Source organism: Pelodiscus sinensis, chromosome 19, assembly GCF_052426305.1.
Source record: "Pelodiscus sinensis isolate ZL-2025 chromosome 19, ASM5242630v1, whole genome shotgun sequence".
Classification (NCBI taxonomy): Eukaryota; Metazoa; Chordata; order Testudines; family Trionychidae; genus Pelodiscus; species Pelodiscus sinensis.
In genome coordinates this window covers 2461330-2479253 of record NC_143070.1, presented here as the reverse complement: position 1 = coordinate 2479253, position 17924 = coordinate 2461330, and the positions used below count along the sequence as shown (strand labels likewise).

Below are 17924 nucleotides of genomic sequence, written 5' to 3'. Positions count from 1 at the left end.
CCACATTAAATTTCATTTGCCATTTTGTTGCCCAATCACTCAGTTCGTTGCAAGGGAAAGTTCCAGAGTTGGTATCAGTGTGGTAAGTCTCGTGGTTGTTGGGAAGAAGCATCCTGTGGTTAGGTTGTTTGCTTGGCTTGATCATCCGAGCAGCAGCAGCGCCCTCTTGTGACACATACATGCACCAGACTTGAGACAGGCCTGGATTTGCTTTGTTAGAAATCCACCTTGTAGGTCAGACGGCCGTCGTTAGTCCTGTCAAGGCAGGGCCGGACAATGCAGACAGTATTATACCGGTCAAGACGGGGTTATCCAGGCTCCCCTACACCCCACTTGCTGCCTCTGGTTCAGGAAGCAGGGGGAAGCGAGTAGCAAGAGGCAGTGGGGGGGGGGGGGAGGAAGGCAGCAAGCGGGAGGGAGAGTACAGAAGCACCAAGGAGGGGAGCATAGTTGACTACTCGCTTAAGCAGTGTGAGGAGCAGCCAGCAGGCCGGTGATGGAGAGGTAAGATCAATGGCCAGCAGGAGGTACCAAAGAGCGGTGAGCAGGTGGCTGCAGAGTTTTCAATGGCCAGCAGGGGTGGCAGAGAGTAGTGAGCCAGTGACCATTGGGCAGCAGGGCAGTGCCCGGGAGCAGTGAGCAGGTGACTGGAGAGGGACCAATGGATAGCAGGGGGAAACAGAGAGCAGCGAGCAGGGGGCTGGTGTTGGACCAATGACCAGCCTCCCAAAGGCTTAAGTATTTAATCAAACTGAGATTCCGGGTCTGTCCAGGGGTGCTGGAGCAATTTTTTAGCGGAGAAGGAGGGGGTCCTGATGGCAGCTTTTTCTCTGCCCTGCCCCTTAGAAACACATGGATTCTAATCTCCTCCTTCGTGGCAGATTTGCAGTCAAATCCCAGCCAGCGCAGGAGTGAGACCCGTTCTGGTTCAAACCAGCAACAGAGTGAAGCTCGGGGCAGAAGCAGAGAGTGAAATTCATTCTGTTTTTCAACCAGAATAGTCTCCCCAAGGGGAGGTGCACCGTTCCTGGAGGTACTGCAATACCAGGTCGATGCGTGGAGTGGATGGAGCAAGCTCCTATTCCATCTCCCTGTTCCAAAAATCCATTTAATATATAGTCCTCAGATAGAGGACGTATCAGATATTAAACTGATAAGAACAGATACTACACTTGATCTTAGCCAAAAGGCCGAGAAGCGATACCAATACGCTGAAATTTCATGCACCCCTCCTACCTGCACATTTTTCTACATCACAAGGACATGCATGAGACATGTACTAGGCACCGCAACGAGACTCTCACAATTGTTTGCCTAAAACCTGCATGTACTTGACCGTCCAGCGTCTCCTGTGTATCCAGTCAAAGGAAAGCACTTCTTGCCTGGTAATTTAGCTTCAAAAAGCAATAATTCCAGCAGACATGTGCATTTCCTCCCGGTTGCTTGTTTCTCCAGCCGAGAGAGCTTGTCTCATCTGCATGAGACCAGCCCTTACGTTGCAGCGTGCTGACGACACGAGGCTGTTAACCCTGTATCGACAGTAGACTCTCAGTTACAAACTCTGAACTGTGCAATCAACCATACACTTCTCAGTTGGAACCGAAAATATTCAATCCGGAAGCCGACATGAAGAAGAGGGAGAGCAAATACAACACTGTGCTCTGTTCAACGTCAACTACTAAAAATACGAGGGAAAGCGTAAAGATTTGAAAAGGGAAAGGAACATTTTTTTGTCCTTTCTTTCCATTTAGTTTAAGATCGTTAAAGCAGAATCTTCTCCCTAGTAATGTTTCAAAGCTGTATTCAAGCAGTGTTCAGTTGTAAACTTGTGAAAGAACAACCGTTGTTGTTTTGTTCAGTGTTACGAACGTTTCACAGCCTCATGTCGTCAGCACGCTGCAACGTAAGGGCTGGCCTCATGCAGATGAGACAAGCTCTCTCGGACCGACAAACAAGCAACCAGGAGGAAACGCGCACGTCTGCTGGAATTATTGCTTTCTGAAGCAAACAGCCTCCTTTCTGGTGTGTTTGTAACTGAGTTTCTACTGTGTTGAGTTCCCAGGCGTGCTGGCCTCCCCCCCAGACTAAGGAGAGGAGCTACTGGATCCAGGATCAAATAAATACAGTGGGCAACAAATGAGAAAACAGGCAAGGAGTTCATAGAGTTAAAAGCGGGGATCTAGAATAGGACTGTCAACAGCGTGAACTGCTCATTTTACACTGGTCCCTTAGGCACACATCATTGTCTTCCTTTTATCAATGAATGTCTGTATTCAAGGGTCTTATCTCACACACTTGAAACGATCAAATTGCATAATGCAAGGCTTGTCAAGTGGAAGGAAAATTGAAAATACTGCATTGTACAAACACCACGAGGGTTGGCAGGAGCACTCACAGAAGCCTACCCAGCAAAATCCCTATTCTTATTAACAGAGCTAAGACCTAGAAGGGTTCGTTTCTGCATGCCGATATCCACTCCAGAGGTTCCTTCCTGTCTCCTGAATCTACTGCCATGTGCTTTGTTATGGAGCATTCACACTCGCCTCCCCATCACTGACTGGCGAGTCCTGTTCAGTTTCTGCACTTCGATAATGTGAAATGTTGAAAGGTTCGTCATTTCTGGTCCTGCACGGCCTGGGAGCTGAATGCGAGTCTGCCACTGAGGAGGCAAGCAGTGGAACCCAAGGCTGTGTCTACACTCGTGGCTTCTTGCGCAAGAATCCGCAAAGCATCCACACTGCCCGCCCGCTCTTGTGCAAGGAACTTTACAGTACAGCGTGGTAAGAGAGGGCTTCTGTTTGGAGAAAATTTGTTCATCTTGGCCTCTGAGGATAGAACAAGCAGCAATGGGCTTCAACTGCAGCAAGGGAGGTTTAGGTTGGACATTAGGAAAAAGTTCCTACCTGTCAGGGGGGTCAAACACTGGAATCAATTGCCCAGGGAGGTTGTGGAATCCCCGTCTGTGGAGATATTGAAGAGCAGGTTAGATAAATGTCTCTCAGGGATGATCTAGACAGTATTTGGTCCTGCCATGAGGGCAGGGGACTGGACTCGATGACCTCGCGAGATCCCCTCCAGTCCTAGTGTTCTGTGATTCTTGCGCAAGAGCTCTGCTCTTTTCTAACAGGTGTAAGCCCTCTTGCACAGGAGCTCTTGCACAAGAGGGCAGTGTGGACACCAGCAGGGATTTCTTGCGCACAAAACCCCAATGGCTAAAATGGCCATCAGAGCTTTCTTGCACAAGAGAGCGTCCACACTGCCAAGGGCGCTCTTGTGCAAAAGCACAACTCGCACATGACAGCGTGGACATTTTCTTGTGCAAGACTTCTTGCACAAGAACCCTTGTGCAAGATGTTCTTGTGCAAGAAGCCGCGAGGGTAGACATAGCCCAAGTGTGTGAAGGGCAAGTCTGCTCTAGCTCAGGGGAGAAGAGGCAGGCCCAGTGTTTAAGAGTTTGGGGATTCCCAGTTAAGTAAAGGGTTAAAGTGCTGAAAATATACTATTCATTGGGGATGGGGTGAGCTACCAACTGATTCTTAGCCTTAAAGGCATCAGGGACAACGGGGTCGTTCGATCTGACTGCCCATGTCACGCAGGCATTAGAATTTCATCCTTTCGCCCCACCGGAAGCCAAATAACATGCCTGGGACTAGATCTGTCGCCCAGAAAGGCAGGCACCCTTGATGACATCGACAGTCCCTGGCTGCTCTTCGTTTGTTCCAAGGGAGCACCAATAAAACATGACAAAAATCTCACTCCCATCAGCTTGGATCATTGCACACTTAGGCAAGTCTCAGGGCCCGTCTGCCTGGACAAAACTGACCCGCATGGCTAGAGCAGAATAGCTTTGGAAGCCACGTAAAAGTTGGAAATAGAGCTGCTTTTAGTTAGCACAGAGGCTCCCGGGAGAGTTTTATACAGAAATAGCTACAGCACAGGAGCTAGGCACTGCAGCTATGCCTGTCCATTTCCCCGAAAGCGAAATCACATTCGGTCAGAACTCACTTCCTTTCTTGTAATGTTTTCTGCCATTGGCTGTGGAGCTCTGGCACCACCTGGTGTTCTGATCCGAACGCTTGGTGGCACACAATTGACTGAACGAGGGGAAAATAAACTCTCCATACCTGACAGGCAGCCTGCTTCCCGTGAGAATAGTACGATATAGTTTAGAGAGTTTGTCTGTTTGTTCAAGAATGCCTCTAAAACGGTAAGAGCGAGGCCCACCAAATCCGGAATATAGCTTCCTCTCATCATAACGTAAAGCAACACAAGGTTTGATTGTGCCAAGAAAATGGGATGTGCCCGGAATAGGATTGCATCTCATAAACCCATAATGGCTGTGTCTACACTGGCCACTTATTCCAGAAAAGCAGCCGCTTTTCCGGAATAACTTGCCAGCTGTCTACACTGGCCGCTTGCTTTTCCAGAAAAGCAATGACGATCTAATGTAAAATCGTCATTGTTTTTCTGGAAAAACTATGCTGCTCCCGTTCAGGCAGAAGTCCTTTTCTGGAAAAACTGTTCCGGAAAAGGGCCAGTGTAGACATCACAGTAGTCATAGGTGGGCATCTGGCCAGAGAGCAGGGTGCTGGTGATGGTCTGGCCAGGGTGCAGGTGGGCAACTGGCCAGAGAGCAGGGTGCTGGTGTGGGTCTGGCCAGGGTGCAGGTGGGCATCTGGCCAAGGAGCAGGGTGCTGGTGGGGGTCTGGCCAGGGGAAGGGAGCAGGGTGCTGGTGGAGGGTCTGGCCAGGGTGCAGGTGGGCATCTGGCCAAGGAGCAGGGTGCTGGTGGAGGGTCTGGCCAGGGTGCAGGTGGGCATCTGGCCAAGGAGCAGGGTGCTGGTGGGGGTCTGGCCAGGGGAAGGGAGTAGGGTGCTGGTGGTAGGTCTGGCCAGGGGGAGGGTGCAGGAGCAGCTCAGCTAGTACCTGGGAGTCTGAGCTGAGGCTGCCCTGCACAGCTCTGCCTTTTAAATCTAAGATGACCCACGTGGCTCTTGCTAAGTTCAAAGGGCAAAGCGGCATCCAGACCGGGAATCAGCTGATTCCCAGCTCCCGCTCCTGCTGCCGCTCTGCCCTTTAACCCTAGGAAGGCCCATGCAGGTCTCCTTCGCTTTAAAAGGCAAAGCCGCCCAGGAGGGTGCCAGCCGAGCTGAGAATCCACTGATCCTGGTTTGAGCACAGAGCAGCAGAGGGCCAGGATCAGGCCCTGCCTCCCGCTGCTCCTATTGGCTGGCTCCAGAGCAGTGGGGAAAACCCGTCAGGAGGTCCTGGCACACGTGCGTTCCCCTGGAAGAGGGCGGAGGGGGAGAAACAGCAGCCTTCAGCCGCTTCTAGCTGCGCTCCCCTTTCCAGGGCATTTACAGGGCACCAGGACAGAAGATTGAAATTCGGGACTGTCCCTGATTTTCCAAGTCGTGTGGTCAGCGTAGCTGTGCGGGGAGGCTGAAGGAATTGGGCTTGTTTCGTTTGGAAAGGAGAAGACCAAGAGGGGACATGAGAGCGGATTTCAAGTACCAACATGGGTGTCACAAGGAGGAGGGAGACAAACGGTTCTCCTGGGCCTCTGAGGACAGGGCAAGCAGCAAGGGGCTGAAACTGCAGCCAGGGAGTGTGACGGTGTTTGCTCTGCACTGATCCTTTAAGGGCAAATCCCCAGCTGTGAGCGAGGCTGAGAGCAAAGCCCCAGGGGAGGCAGTTCTGGCTAATGAGGGCCCAGCTGGGGGTGATATAAAGAAGGGCTCCTGGAGGGAGGGGGGAGCTCACTGCTGCTCTGGACATAGAGCAGTAGGGACCTGGCTGCCAGGGAAGCAGGATTAGCAGTGTGGTAGAGCAGGGCTGGGGAAGACAGGAGGGTCTGGACAAGCCCCCAGGCTATAGGGCCTGAAGCTACTGGGGCTGTAGAGAGGCAGCCATGCTAGGCAGGGGCAGCAGGTCAACCCCCTTTGCCAGTGCTGAGTGGCCATTACAGGCGGCAGTTTGCCCCAGAGGCAGGGCCTAGATGGAGACTGGCCGTGGGTCTCTGAGGCAAGGTGGGGACAGGAGAACTGGGTGCCCCTAGGGAGGGGAGGACCCTGGAGTGCACGCAGGATAAACAGCCACCCCCGAAAGTAGGGTTCAGACTCTGGTGTGGGCACTGCCGGAAGGTCGTGTCCTGAAGAGACACGGGGAGACCCCAGCTGGGGGGAGGCGTCCAGCGAGTCAACCAGCTAATTTCCAGAGCAACCCGCCGGAGGCGCCGTGGGGGTGAGTCGGCCCCGTGACAGGAGGTTCAGGCTGGACATTAATAAAAACATCCCGCCTGTCCGGGTGGTGAAACACCGGACTAAATTCCCTGGGGGGATTGTGGAATCGCCATCTCTGGAGATATTCAAGAGCAGGCTGGACACGCACCTGTCAGGGACGGTCTAAGACCAGCCGTGGCCAACCCGTGGCTTGTGAGCCACATGTGGCTCTTCCCCCTCCCCCCCCACTATGGCTCGTTAAGCTGCCCCTACACCAGGTGTCCAGTATTGACCCGGACAGTCTGGTATTTTCGCCTCCTGTGCGATAAAAAACTTCAGAAAATACCAGACACCTAAAAAGTCCTGTATCTTCTGATTTTTTTTTTCCCCTAGCCAGGAGGCAAAAATACTGGATACTCGTCAACCCTACACCCTCAGCAACTGGGCCCAGCCCCTAGGGCCCCCCATCTCCGCCCCTCCCTCCCCCGCTTACCTGGGTCCGTAGGGAAGCTGCGTTCCAGCTCCATGAAGAAAACAAAAGAGCCGCTGGCAAAAAGCCTAAAGAACTGGGTCTTAGTGCTCAACGGCTCCCGTCTTGCTGTCCCTAGTCTGGCCCTGGAGGCACTTAAAGCTGTTTTCTTAAAGGGGACGACGTCTTTATTTTTTTTTTCTTTTTTGACAGTTTTGCCCTGGCTCTTCACGCTGGGTTCACTGCTGCCTTGGCTCTTGGTCCTGCCATGGGGGCAGGGGACGGGACTCGACGCCCTCTCACGGTAAACTGTCTGGAGATGTATGGCTGGTTCCTTGGGACTGGGGGACCCATTGGGGCAGGTAGGATTGGATGCTATAGCCCCTCACCTGTGTGCAGGCCTGGGGCTGATGGGGGCGCAGGGAGAGCTGGCGTGTCTGAGGGGTTTTGCTCGTGAGGCTTCCTGCGGGCCGGATTGGCAGCTGGAGCGCTCGGTGGGACTGGTGTGTGGCCTGTTTAGGGAAGGTTTCCAGTCTGGGGCTGTAAGCAGCCTTGGTTTTCAGCAATTCGCCCTGAGCGATGCCTAGGCCCGACCTGTTTTATTACAGTGAGATGGAGGGGGCTGGCATGGGGGGCTCTGTCTGTGGGGTCAGACTGGCAGTTAGTCAGGGATGTGGGGGAGGGGCTGGCATGGGGGGGCTCTGTCTGTGGGGTCAGACTGGCAGTTAGTCAGGGACGTGGGGGAGGGGCTGGCAGGGGGGGGCTCTGTCTGTGGGGTCAGACTGGCAGTTAGTCAGGGATGTGGGGGAGGGGCTGGCAGAGGGGGGTCTGTCTGTGGGGCTCAGACTGGCAGTGAATGTTTCCATGGGCCAGGCGCAGGACTCAGCATTGATGCAGTTCGATCCGTGGGGCAGGAAATCACGACCCCGCCCTGCGTTACGGGGGCAGCTGGACCAGCCGTTTCGGTTCCTGGGGCCTTGCTCTGAGCATCCCTCCGTCAGAACCTGGCTTGGAGCCGCAAGTTCCCGGATCACCGCCAGCGCTTAAGGGCTTCCTCCCGGCCCCCGCCCGTCCAGCAGTAATTACACAGCCTGGCAGATCACCTTACTCAGCGCAGAGCTGAAGGATCTGACATTTCCCGTTCTCACGTTCCTCCCTGCACCTGGGCCGGTCGCTCAAGGGAGCGTGTCTGCCGCCCGGCTGTTTACAACTTCCAATTTAGAAGCCTGTTAACATTGTTAATACGCATGAAGTGTAGTACAGTCGAACCTAGGGACCATGGTACCGTTGTGCGGGGCACAGTCCCTGCTGTGGCACAAGGGGGGGGGGGGTCTGCTCTGTGACCCGGGGTCCCCCTGCGCTGGGAGGGGAGATTCTCACTGACTCTCCCAAATGTGGATTAACCCAGACACCCCGGCTCAGCCTCCCCAGGAGAGACAAAGGGAGGAAGGGGGAGACCAGCACCTGGCTGGGGGCAGGGCTGGGAGAGAGGTTTTAGTTTCTGTCTGGGATCATGAAGGAAGCAGCCTGAGCAAGGGGCTGGGATTTAGGGGCCCAGGCTCCCCCATCTCAAGGGGGCTGAGGCATCCTAGGCCTGCCCTGGAACCGGATTCCATCTGTGCTGGGCTGTATCCTGGAGAAGCAATAAACCCCCTCTGTTCTACCGGCTGGTGGAGTCTGTTCGTGCCGCTACGGGGGTGCAGGAGGCGGGGGAACCCCGATGCGCCACCACACCTGCCGCAGCTGGGATCAGGGCCCCGTTGTGCCGGGCGCTGCACAGACACAGCGAGAGACAGTCCCTGCCCCAGCTGAGATCAGGGCCCCGTTGTGCCGGGCGCTGCACAGACACAGCGAGAGACAGACCCTGCCCCAGCTGAGATCAGGGCCCCGTTGTGCCGGGCGCTGCACAGACACAGCGAGAGACAGTCCCTGTCCCAGCTGGGATCAGGCCCCGTTGTGCCGGGCGCTGCACAGACACAGCGAGAGACAGTCCCTGCCCCAGCTGGGATCAGGGCCCCGTTGTGCCGGGCGCTGCACAGACACAGTGAGAGACAGTCCCTGCCCCAGCTGAGATCAGGGCCCCGTTGTGCCGGGCGCTGCACCGACACAGCGAGAGACAGTCCCTGCCCCAGCTGAGATCAGGGTCCCATTGGGCCGGGTGCTGCACAGACACAGCGAGAGACAGTCCCTGCCCCAGCGGAGATCAGGGCCCCGTTGGGCCGGGCGCTGCACAGACACAGCGAGAGACAGTCCCTGTGCCAAAGGGGTTACAATTTCAGTAGACACAGGGTAGGTTTAAGGGGGTGTAACACACAAGCAAAGCGAACCATCGGTGTGAGGCAGGTTAGCTGCAGCACGGTTTACTTCACAGGGCATTAGCTAGCTGAATCAGCCAGGGCACGGGGAGGGGCAAGGAGTCCAGGACAGGAGAGTTATGGGGGGCAGGTGTGGGGTGAGGCTGAGGTGAAGCAGCTGTGGGCCAGGGCCCCAGATGGGGCTCCTGCCAGCAGCCAATCAACCCTCGCGAAGAAGGAGAAATCAGCCAACCAAGCCCCGCTCGCTATTTCGGTCTCCCCCTGATCAGTTTCACTGCCCCTCTCTGAACTCCTCGGACTCTGGCTGCTGCGACCAGCTGTTTCACTGGGGACTCCTCGGTGCGGCGGAGCGCAGGGTCTCAGGTGAGGACTCCCGGGAGCCAGGGCCTGCTACAACCCCAGACCACCGTCCAGGTACGGCTTCTCCAGAAAGCTGGTTGCACCCCGACACGGGCGAATGAATTTGCCTTTTCCGCCACGAGCCTCGGTCGAATCAATTTGATCCAGTCCCCGGCCGTCTAGCGGCCTTTGGAGAAAGCGTCGCGTGTTTCGCAGCTCGAACTGGCTGGGATGTGGGTTTAGTTTGTGTGGCTGGTGCAAGGATGTTTGTGCTGGCACAGAATCGCCCTTAGACTGAGCGGATTGTTTTCAATTAAGTCCTGAGTCTAAGCTCATTTGTATCACTTGATTAGTCCCAGTGGGAATTCTCACACGCTTGCAGCGACGGGCGTGTCCGCGAGATCAGGTTATGAGAGAGAGGAAAAAACATTTCTCTGCTTTTATTCTCCTGCATGGAGCAGCATTTTGTGTACAATTGGTCACAATTTCTCCGCTCCAGTTTAGTAATAGAGATGCAGCCGTGTTAGTCTGGTGTAGCTGAAACAAAAGACAGGACTAGGCAGCACTTTAAAGACTAACAAGATGGTTTATTAGGTGATGAGCTTTCGTGGGCCAGACCCACTTCCTCCAGTTTTAGTGTCCTGTGCGCGGGTCCCTCCTCCCCAGAGCAGTGGGGCGGGAGAAAAACCTGTACGAGAGTAAAGAGCCTGCAAACCGATCAATAGCAGGACAGCACCAAGGCGGATGCAAAAGCAGGAACGGCAGGAACAGCTGTTGACTCCTACTTTGAAACAAACTAGATTTCACGCTGAGTGTAAACCCTAAAGCTCCGTCTCCACTATGAGTTTTCTCTGCAAAAATTATGCTCATGAGGGTCTCATTTGCGTGAGTGGCAATCTCATTTGCATATTGTCTTTCACCTTATCCTTGGTGGAGATGAGCCCCATCCAGCCTGGTTTGATTAGCGCTGAGGTCACACACCCATCTCTGTACCGCTTCCTCAGGGAATATCTCTGCCCGTCCGTGCTCGGTTTGATTCCTCTTCACCCCCTCTCCTCCTTCCCACAGGGCCGGGGGTAAATCGACACACACAAGGAAGGTTCACAGTCGGCCAGCTCTGTCAGGAGCCATGGCAACGCCGGACTATGCTGACCACCGGCACGGTCCCGCGACTTGCTCTCTCTGCCAGGGGCGCTGTCGAGACCCAGTGATCAGATCCTGCGGGCACAGCTTCTGCCCGGCCTGCGTCCACCGGCCCCGGAGGGACGTGACAGAGCAAATCCCCTGTCCTTGGTGCAAGGAAGATTTTCAGGGGGGGAAATCCAGCAGCCACGCCTGGGCGGGGGATGAAATAGACGAGCCATTCCTGTTCGAGGACCCGGGTGCGTGGCCGGAGAGGGTGTGTGCGAACCACAAAGAAGAGCTAAACTTCTTCTGCGTGGAGGATCAAACCTTCATTTGCCGGGTCTGCAGGGCGAGCCGGAGTCATCAACCCCACACGGTGCTTCCCAGAAGGGAGGCTGAAACCGACATGAGCCAGGTAAGAAACTGCAAATTCGATAATTGTTACGTGCATTGGAGCAGCTCCCAGATGCCATAGCTGAGATCAGGTCCAATAGTGCCGAGCGCTGCGCAGACACAGCAAGAGACAGTCCCTGCCCCGGCTGAGATCAGGGCCCCATTGTGCCGGGCGCTGCACAGACACAGCGAGAGACAGTCCCTGCCCCAGCTGAGATCAGGGCCCCGTTGTGCCAGGCGCTGCACAGACACAGCGAGAGACAGTCCCTGCCCCAGCTGAGATCAGGGCCCCGTTGTGCCGGGCGCTGCACAGACACAGCGAGAGACAGTCCCTGCCCCAGCTGAGATCAGGGCCCCGTTGTGCCGGGCGCTGCACAGACACAGCGAGAGACAGTCCCTGCCCCAGCTGAGATCAGGGCCCTGTTGTGCCGGGCGCTGCACAGACACAGCGAGAGACAGTCCCTGCTCCGGCTGAGATCAGGGCCCCGTTGTGCCAGGCGCTGCACAGACACAGCGAGAGACAGTCCCTGCCCAGCTGGGATCAGGGCCCCGTTGTGCCGGGCGCTGCACAGACACAGCAAGAGACAGTCCCTGCCCCAAACAACTTGCAGGGCGGGACAAGGCAAACAATGGAAAACGCACCATCCTTAGAGCAAACTGAAATATTTTTGAACAAAATAAGTTGTGGGAAAATGGCCACTTTTAATTTTTTTTATTTGATTGTTTAATAAATGTCAGTGAAACTGGGATCAAAACATTGAACTTCTCCTGCGTTTTCCCACTGCCCTGGGGAGTTTCACTACGTCTAAAGCGCGACCTGCGTTGCTGTCACACAGCTGGGCCACATGGTGGATAACAGCCTACTACCTCTGTCGCTTGATGGAGTTACCTCTAAGGCACAAGCTGTAGTGGTCACAGCCTGAGCCAAGAGCTCTGATGTCGGGCCCACATACACACACTTTGAATATCAGTGACAAATATAAGTGAGCTATGAATCCGGCCGGCCAAGCCTTTTCCTTCACCCTCTACTCGCTCCCAAGTCCCATGTGCTGGACTGACAAGAAACAGTTGTTCTGCAGGGGGGTGAGTTACAACAGTTGGTGGCCTCTTCCGGTGTGAGCCGCCTCTTGCTACTAGAGGTGTCGGGAACACAGGGTAAGGGGCTGTTGCTTTTTCTTCTAGGACCTCCGGCGCACCTGGGGCAGGTAAGTGGCTCTGGCTGTCTGCTTCCTCTTGTGCTTTGTGATGCTAGGAAGGGCTCAGGGAAACAGGTGTGAGCCCAAAGGGTAAGTCCGCACCGTCAGGGCCCCACTCGGCTGACGGCGGCTCCCCCGGCAGGTTGGTAATAGCGACGAGAACTCCCCTGCTCGGGCTGGAGACGGATTCCGGCCCCGGGCCAAGTTTCCTTTGCTGCTTTGTTTGTCGTGCGGGTTCTGCAGCTGCCGGGAGGCGCTAGCTGTCCTCGCTGTCGGAGGCTACGTCTACACTACGCGTTTTCTCTCGGCAAAAAATATGCTAATGAGGGACTCGTTTTGCATGCATCATGATCTCATTTGCATATTGTCTGCCGAGCTGTTTCTGTGCTCGGGGTGTTTGCGCAAAAACAAGCGATGTGGACAGTTTCTTTTTGCACAAAAACCCCCTTTTTCTGTAAGATCCTTGTGCCCCAAAAAAGGAGGTACATCGGTCTTGCGGGAAAAGGGGTTTTTTGTGCAAAACCCCCTTTTTCCGCAAGATCCATACGCCCCAGAAAAGGGTTTTTTATGCAAAAAGAAACCGTCCACACAGCTTGTTTTTGTGCAAAAACGCTCCAGCACAAAAACGAATCCGCAGAGAATATGCAAATGAGATGGCAACACATGCAAATGAGTCCCTCATTAGCATATTCTTTGCTGAGAACTCGCCGTGTAGACGTAGCCTGATCTCTCTCTGGCTGCTGCGTTAGCTCCTGCCTTGTCCCAGGCTCCTTGAACCCCTTGGCCTGACTGCCTGTGTCCTGGGCTACAGCAGTCGCAGGCCTTGGGCAGTCTGTCCGGTGTCTGCGGCTCTCCCTCCTGCCGAAAGGGGCTTCATTGCTCCTGTTGAGACAGAAATAGGGGGCTGAGTCATAACTGGCCAATAACTTGCAAGGCCAGCCAGCTGTTGACGTTGGATGAGGACTCAACTGATGGCCCACATAGCCAGTAATAATAAATCCCACCCCCCCCTTGCTCCTCCCCCATTCTCCCCCCTTCCCACCCGGAGAGGGCCCGGCCGGCGGCTTCAGTGGATTCTTGTGTTTCTGTAGCTGGGAGAAGTTTCCAAGCTCAAAGCCAACTTCTGCTGCGAGCAGAGACGTACACATGGAGGAGCTGGCGGCAGACGGTGATCTAGCTGGACTCAAAGGTAACGGGAAATGATTGTTTGGGGCAGAGGGTTTCTTCTTCAGAATGCGTGGATCTGCATCTTTCTGCAGGGCCTCATGGGAGTTGTAGTTCCCGCATGCCCTCATTTTCCCCCAGGGGCTGGGCTCCCGGGCTGGACTACATCTCCCATGATGCACCCATGGTAACGTGACTCCTGTGATGCATCATCCAATAGGAAGAGCCTGGTGCATCATGGGATGTGCGCATACTGGGGGTATGGAGGAAGGCAGGGCCACCCGGCCAAAACGCTTCCAGGAATACGTGGTGCTTTTCATTGGTGGGGCGCAAAGGGCTTGACACAGGAAATTGGTCCCGTTTTGCAGAGGGGAAACTGAGGCAAGGATGGGCGTGAAATGGCTCAGGGATGGGAAAATGCAGGCCAGTGCCCGCCAAGGTCTGTCCACACCTGGGCTCTCACTTTGCCCCCAAGAGATTTTAAAGGGCTTTCCCCTCCCCCATTGCAGATGCACCGTCTTTCTCCAGGGTCCAGACGTTCATGGCGTGGTTGGTCCTGTTCCTTTTCCTGATTGCCATCGGTGGCTTGAGCGCCACCATCTTTGCTTTTGCACGTGAGTGGGAAGGGCCCAGGACTCGACTACACAGTCTGTCCTCCCGGCTCTCTTTTCCCTTTCCCAGGCAAGACCAGACCCCATCCCCTTTGAGCTATTCCTGATGGAAATGGGCAGCTTCCTAGTTGGCCATTCCCTTTCTTAGAGGGGAGATCCCTACTAGCGTAGACAACTGAGAATGTCGTCTTATATGGAATCACTTTCTCAAATGGGGGGGGATTATGAAAAGAAAACTGATGCAAGCTACAGCCCCCAAATAGACATCTACACAACTCGCGCTCCAACTTTGCTTCTCTTGTTGACCAAGGGGGAACAAATTGCAAGTGTAAAAAATCAAGATTGGGGATATCTGGGACAGTCTGGGTATACTTGATTCTGCCCCAGCAGACTTGATGCCCTCTCATTGTCCCAGCCCAACATTTCGACAATTACAGCTGTGTCTCCCTGGTGCCAGTGGGAAATTTACCTGCCATTCTCGTGGCACCAGGACGACACCCCAGTGAGGGGGAAGCCTTCATGTGGTGTTATAACTTATTACCAGGAGCAGCCGTCAAACCTGATGGGGCTGATCCAAGACCATCCGCAGCCTCCTGTTGTCCAGAAGGCTGGATCGGTGCCGGAGGAAACTGCTACTACTTTTCTGAAGACGAAAGGAACTGGGAAACCAGTCAGAATTATTGCTCTGTGCACGCCGCCTCTCTGGCTGCGAACGATAGCTTAGAGGCTCTGGTAAGACAGAACCATCTATACGTGTTGATTCAGTGATACCACATTGGGGACAGTAGGAGGTATGGGTATGAGACCAGGAAAAATAATGTGGTCGCAAGCCCCGCCCCCAATGCAAGCCCCGCCCCAATGCAAGCCCCGCCCCCACATGACACCAAGTGTCCCTCTGTCACAGAAATCATGAGATGAGGCTTAAAAACCGTGGTACTCAGCCACATTTCAAAGCTTTCCTCCGCAAACACAGAGCTGGCAACGTTTTACATGTTTAACGGGAGGCAGAGAATTTTATCTAGTCCCAGGACTTACGAGCTGGGGTTTCAGGACTGCACACCGAGTCTAACGATGAAATCATAAGAGAGGGCAACTCCAGATGGGGTTAAACATCCAGATGTTGTCATTAGGGTTCAGAGTCAACACCCAGCGGCAATTAGCAGGGCGTGTGCCATCATGTTAAATGATTGGCTTGGGCTCTCTGCAGACTCAGGCAGGAGTGGCTGTATCATTTACAATCAGTTCTCATTTTCAACCATGTGGGATAGAGCATCTCAATTCTCTGAATCTATTAGTTCTATTATAGTCAGCCTAGAAGTTAGTCAGAGATCAGGGCACATTGATATATGGAACCACAATCCATTTTAAATGTGTGGGGAATTATTAAAAGAAAACAGATGCAAACTATAGACCCAAACAGACTTCTACAGAGCTCGTGCTCCAACTTTGCCTCTTTTGTTAACCATGGAACCCCACCCTGTGATTCTGTGAAGATCCCAGTGATATCTACTGGCTGTATGAGATACTTGTATAGACATGTCACAAAGGAGCCAGCCAATGCTTCCCTGAAGAGTTTGTAATCTAAGATTTGGAAGCACAAAATAGCAGCCCTTCCTCCCCACTCTCTGCCTGCCACGGGCAGGCTCAGTGACCTAGTTCCAGGCATGGGACTTTAAGCTACAGCTGATATCCCCAATTCAGCTCCCGTAGGGCAGCCCCGGATGGGAGGTGGGTGAGATGCAGCTAATGCAGGTTGGTTTCACCGTTTAGTCTCAGGGTTAGGCCAATAACCTGGGCTCGATTCCTAGCTCATCTGCAGACCTTTGTGGTCACCTGGAGAATATTTAGGAGCCCAGCTCCCATGGACGGACCTGGTGGCCTCCAACGGAACTGCATGGTAGACCCCCACGGCCGCATACGCGCCATAAACGGGCAGGGGAGAGGGATATGTATGACGTGATTTCCCTTTGCATTATTCAGAATATCACATTGCACCGTAAAGGGCCCTCCAATCACTGGGTTGGACTCCGGAGGGAACCGGGCCAGCCCTGGAGATGGGTGGATGGCGCTGCATTCAACCACCCGTGAGTCCTCTTCTTTCTGATTGCACACGAAGGGCAGGATTAAGGGGATTACGTCGTGATAGAAGACAACTATGGTCAGAGCCCCACCCACTACTTGGGAGCATTAGGAAAGCCTCGTTCCCAGAGATGTAGCTGCCCCCTTTCTGGCACCTCCAGAAGTGGCCGCAGAGGCCTGTCTACTCCCAGAGTGGTATTGGTGGCAGAGGTGGGATACCTTGCCCAACAGCAGGGTCTACTGTTCTCCTCATTCCTGCCCCACAGCATCCCCTGCTGGGGTGGGGTTGGTATGGACTGTCACTCACTAGCAGGGGTGCAACACTAGCATGACACTAGCATGTCTGGGCAGTGTTGTAAGTCATGACTGGGAGAGGACGGCAGGCAACGTTTCCCCGTCTCCCAAGGTCAGTTCCTGGAACGGGAACACCGCTGTCTAGTGGCACTTAGGAATGTGTCCCAGGGTTCGTATAACCCAAGCACTCGTGAGAGACTCGGGGGGGATTCTGCACATCCATCCGCCTGGCATGGTTTTGCATTTCCCTGCTTAAAAAAACCTTTGGCCTAAATGCTGCAGTTCCGACTCTGCCCACCAGGGGCCGCTGTGGCATCAAACCAGCACCTGCAGCGCCCTCTAGCGGGTGAGGGCGGAATGGCAGCTTGTCCAGGGCACCACGTTTGTGATGGGGGCAACTATTACATTTTCTGCCCGGTGCTGCAGAAGTGCCATGGGGCAGAACCCAACCCAGCCCAGCCCCTTAGGCAAGAACCGTGGGGCAGATGGAGCTACTGGGGGGCACAGAGTTGGGGTGAAAATGGCTAGTGGGGGAAACTGGGGGCTAGGACCAGCCCCCCTCTTTCCATCTGAAGTCCTGCCCCTTTTGGGGGCCTGGCAAGTCTGTCCGTCCCCCTGCATCTACCCCACGCTCTCCAGGTTCACACCCGGGTTCCTTTTTTCTCTCCCTCTGCTCCTCATTCTATCCATGGGTGCCTCTTCTGGATAGATTAACCAGCCCCCTTGAGCCCCACAGCTTTGCGATCCGGGGGGCTGGACTGTGCGCTTACCTGGCGGACGGCGTTGTGAGCAGCGCGGGGTGTGACACGGAGAGGAAATGGGCCTGCAGCAAGCCGCACGGACGGATAGGCGCGTCGCCGGAAGACGCCGAGTGTTAAGAGCCCTCAACCTGCAGCCTTACACGACAGCTCCCGGCAGGAACCGGACTGGACCATTCTGGACCACACCAGAGCACATCTCCTCCAAGTGTCACCCTCGCATGCGGGGAGGCCTGTAGTACCGCTGGGTCCGTGTTCATCCCAAAGCCCACGGCTAACATCGGACGGCGGGGAAGGATCTGGATTTTAACGCAAGCGGGCCGTGTCCCAACACAGCAAACCCACGTGAGACACCCTCCAAGAGCCACGCTAGGCCCAGAGATCGGTCGGAGATGGGGAAACGAATCTGTTTGGCTTTGAAACCGACGAGCGGGTCCGTGGCGCATTAAAAACGAATCACTAGCTGGGACCAGGAGCTTTCGTGAGCAACGCCCACTTCCTCAGAGGTACTGGCGTGGAAAGAAGAGAAGCAAGATGGTTATAACAGAGGGGAAAGCTGCCTGTCAATTGTAGGACGATGCTAATGAGGCTAATTGGGTGAGCTGGAAGTGTCCCAGTCTTTGTGTGTGTGGTAAAAAATGCGGCGGTTGGAGGTAGGGGAGAGAGACTGGCTTTATAATGCGCCATCCAGTTAAAGTCTTTGTGCAAACCCAGGGAAACTGTGTCACATTTGTTGATCAGTGTCAATTTCGCACTCTTGTGAAATTCCTTGAGAAGAAGGGCTCCTTGTAAACCCGGGATCGAGTGCCCCGGCGGGTTAAAATGTTCCGGGCTGTGCCGGTTACGCAGACTGATAGGTTTTTCTGCAGCCACGAGAGAGGGAAAGCTGTGGCCGGGTGGGGGGGGGGGATGGAAGCGACTGTAGCCGCAAACAGAGGTGCCGGGTTAGAAATGCCAGGTG

General features: G+C 54.7%; 1 protein-coding gene and 1 non-coding gene across 5 annotated transcripts; one reads left to right on the top strand and one right to left on the bottom strand.

The window, feature by feature from the left end:
* Positions 1–1011: 1011 nt before the first annotated feature.
* LOC112544979 (U2 spliceosomal RNA) lies at positions 1012–1202 on the bottom strand. The gene has a single exon (XR_003088372.1). It is a non-coding gene; the product is annotated as a U2 spliceosomal RNA (small nuclear RNA).
* Positions 1203–1767: 565 nt separating this feature from the next.
* Positions 1768–17672, top strand: LOC102447265 (uncharacterized). 4 transcript variants are annotated; one of them, XM_075918138.2, is made up of 10 exons: positions 1768–2780; positions 5363–5509; positions 6903–6993; positions 10412–10883; positions 12044–12066; positions 13149–13246; positions 13731–13835; positions 14377–14564; positions 15813–15916; positions 16915–17672. In XM_075918138.2, the coding sequence occupies exons 4-10, from the start codon at positions 10473–10475 to the stop codon at positions 17081–17083; spliced, it is 1098 nt and encodes a 365-aa protein (XP_075774253.2). In that variant the 5' UTR covers positions 1768–2780; positions 5363–5509; positions 6903–6993; positions 10412–10472; the 3' UTR covers positions 17084–17672. The 4 variants fall into 4 exon arrangements, with proteins under 4 accessions (XP_075774253.2, XP_075774255.2, XP_075774256.2 ...); XM_075918140.2 differs by lacking the exons at positions 1768–2780; positions 5363–5509 and adding an exon at positions 5859–6242; XM_075918141.2 differs by lacking the exons at positions 1768–2780; positions 5363–5509; positions 6903–6993 and adding an exon at positions 8916–9367.
* Positions 17673–17924: the final 252 nt, after the last annotated feature.

What these genes read in the sequence shown, in the direction of transcription:
- LOC102447265 (XM_075918138.2), top strand. Translation starts at nt 10,473, where the DNA reads ATGGCAACGCCGGACTATGCTGACCACCGGCACGGTCCCGCGACTTGC. An exon ending in CTCCGGCGCACCTGGGGCAG is followed by an intron (nt 12,067 to 13,148) that starts GTAAGTGGCTCT and finishes GTGTTTCTGTAG; the next exon opens with CTGGGAGAAGTTTCCAAGCT. An exon ending in ACGATAGCTTAGAGGCTCTG is followed by an intron (nt 14,565 to 15,812) that starts GTAAGACAGAAC and finishes TGCATTATTCAG; the next exon opens with AATATCACATTGCACCGTAA.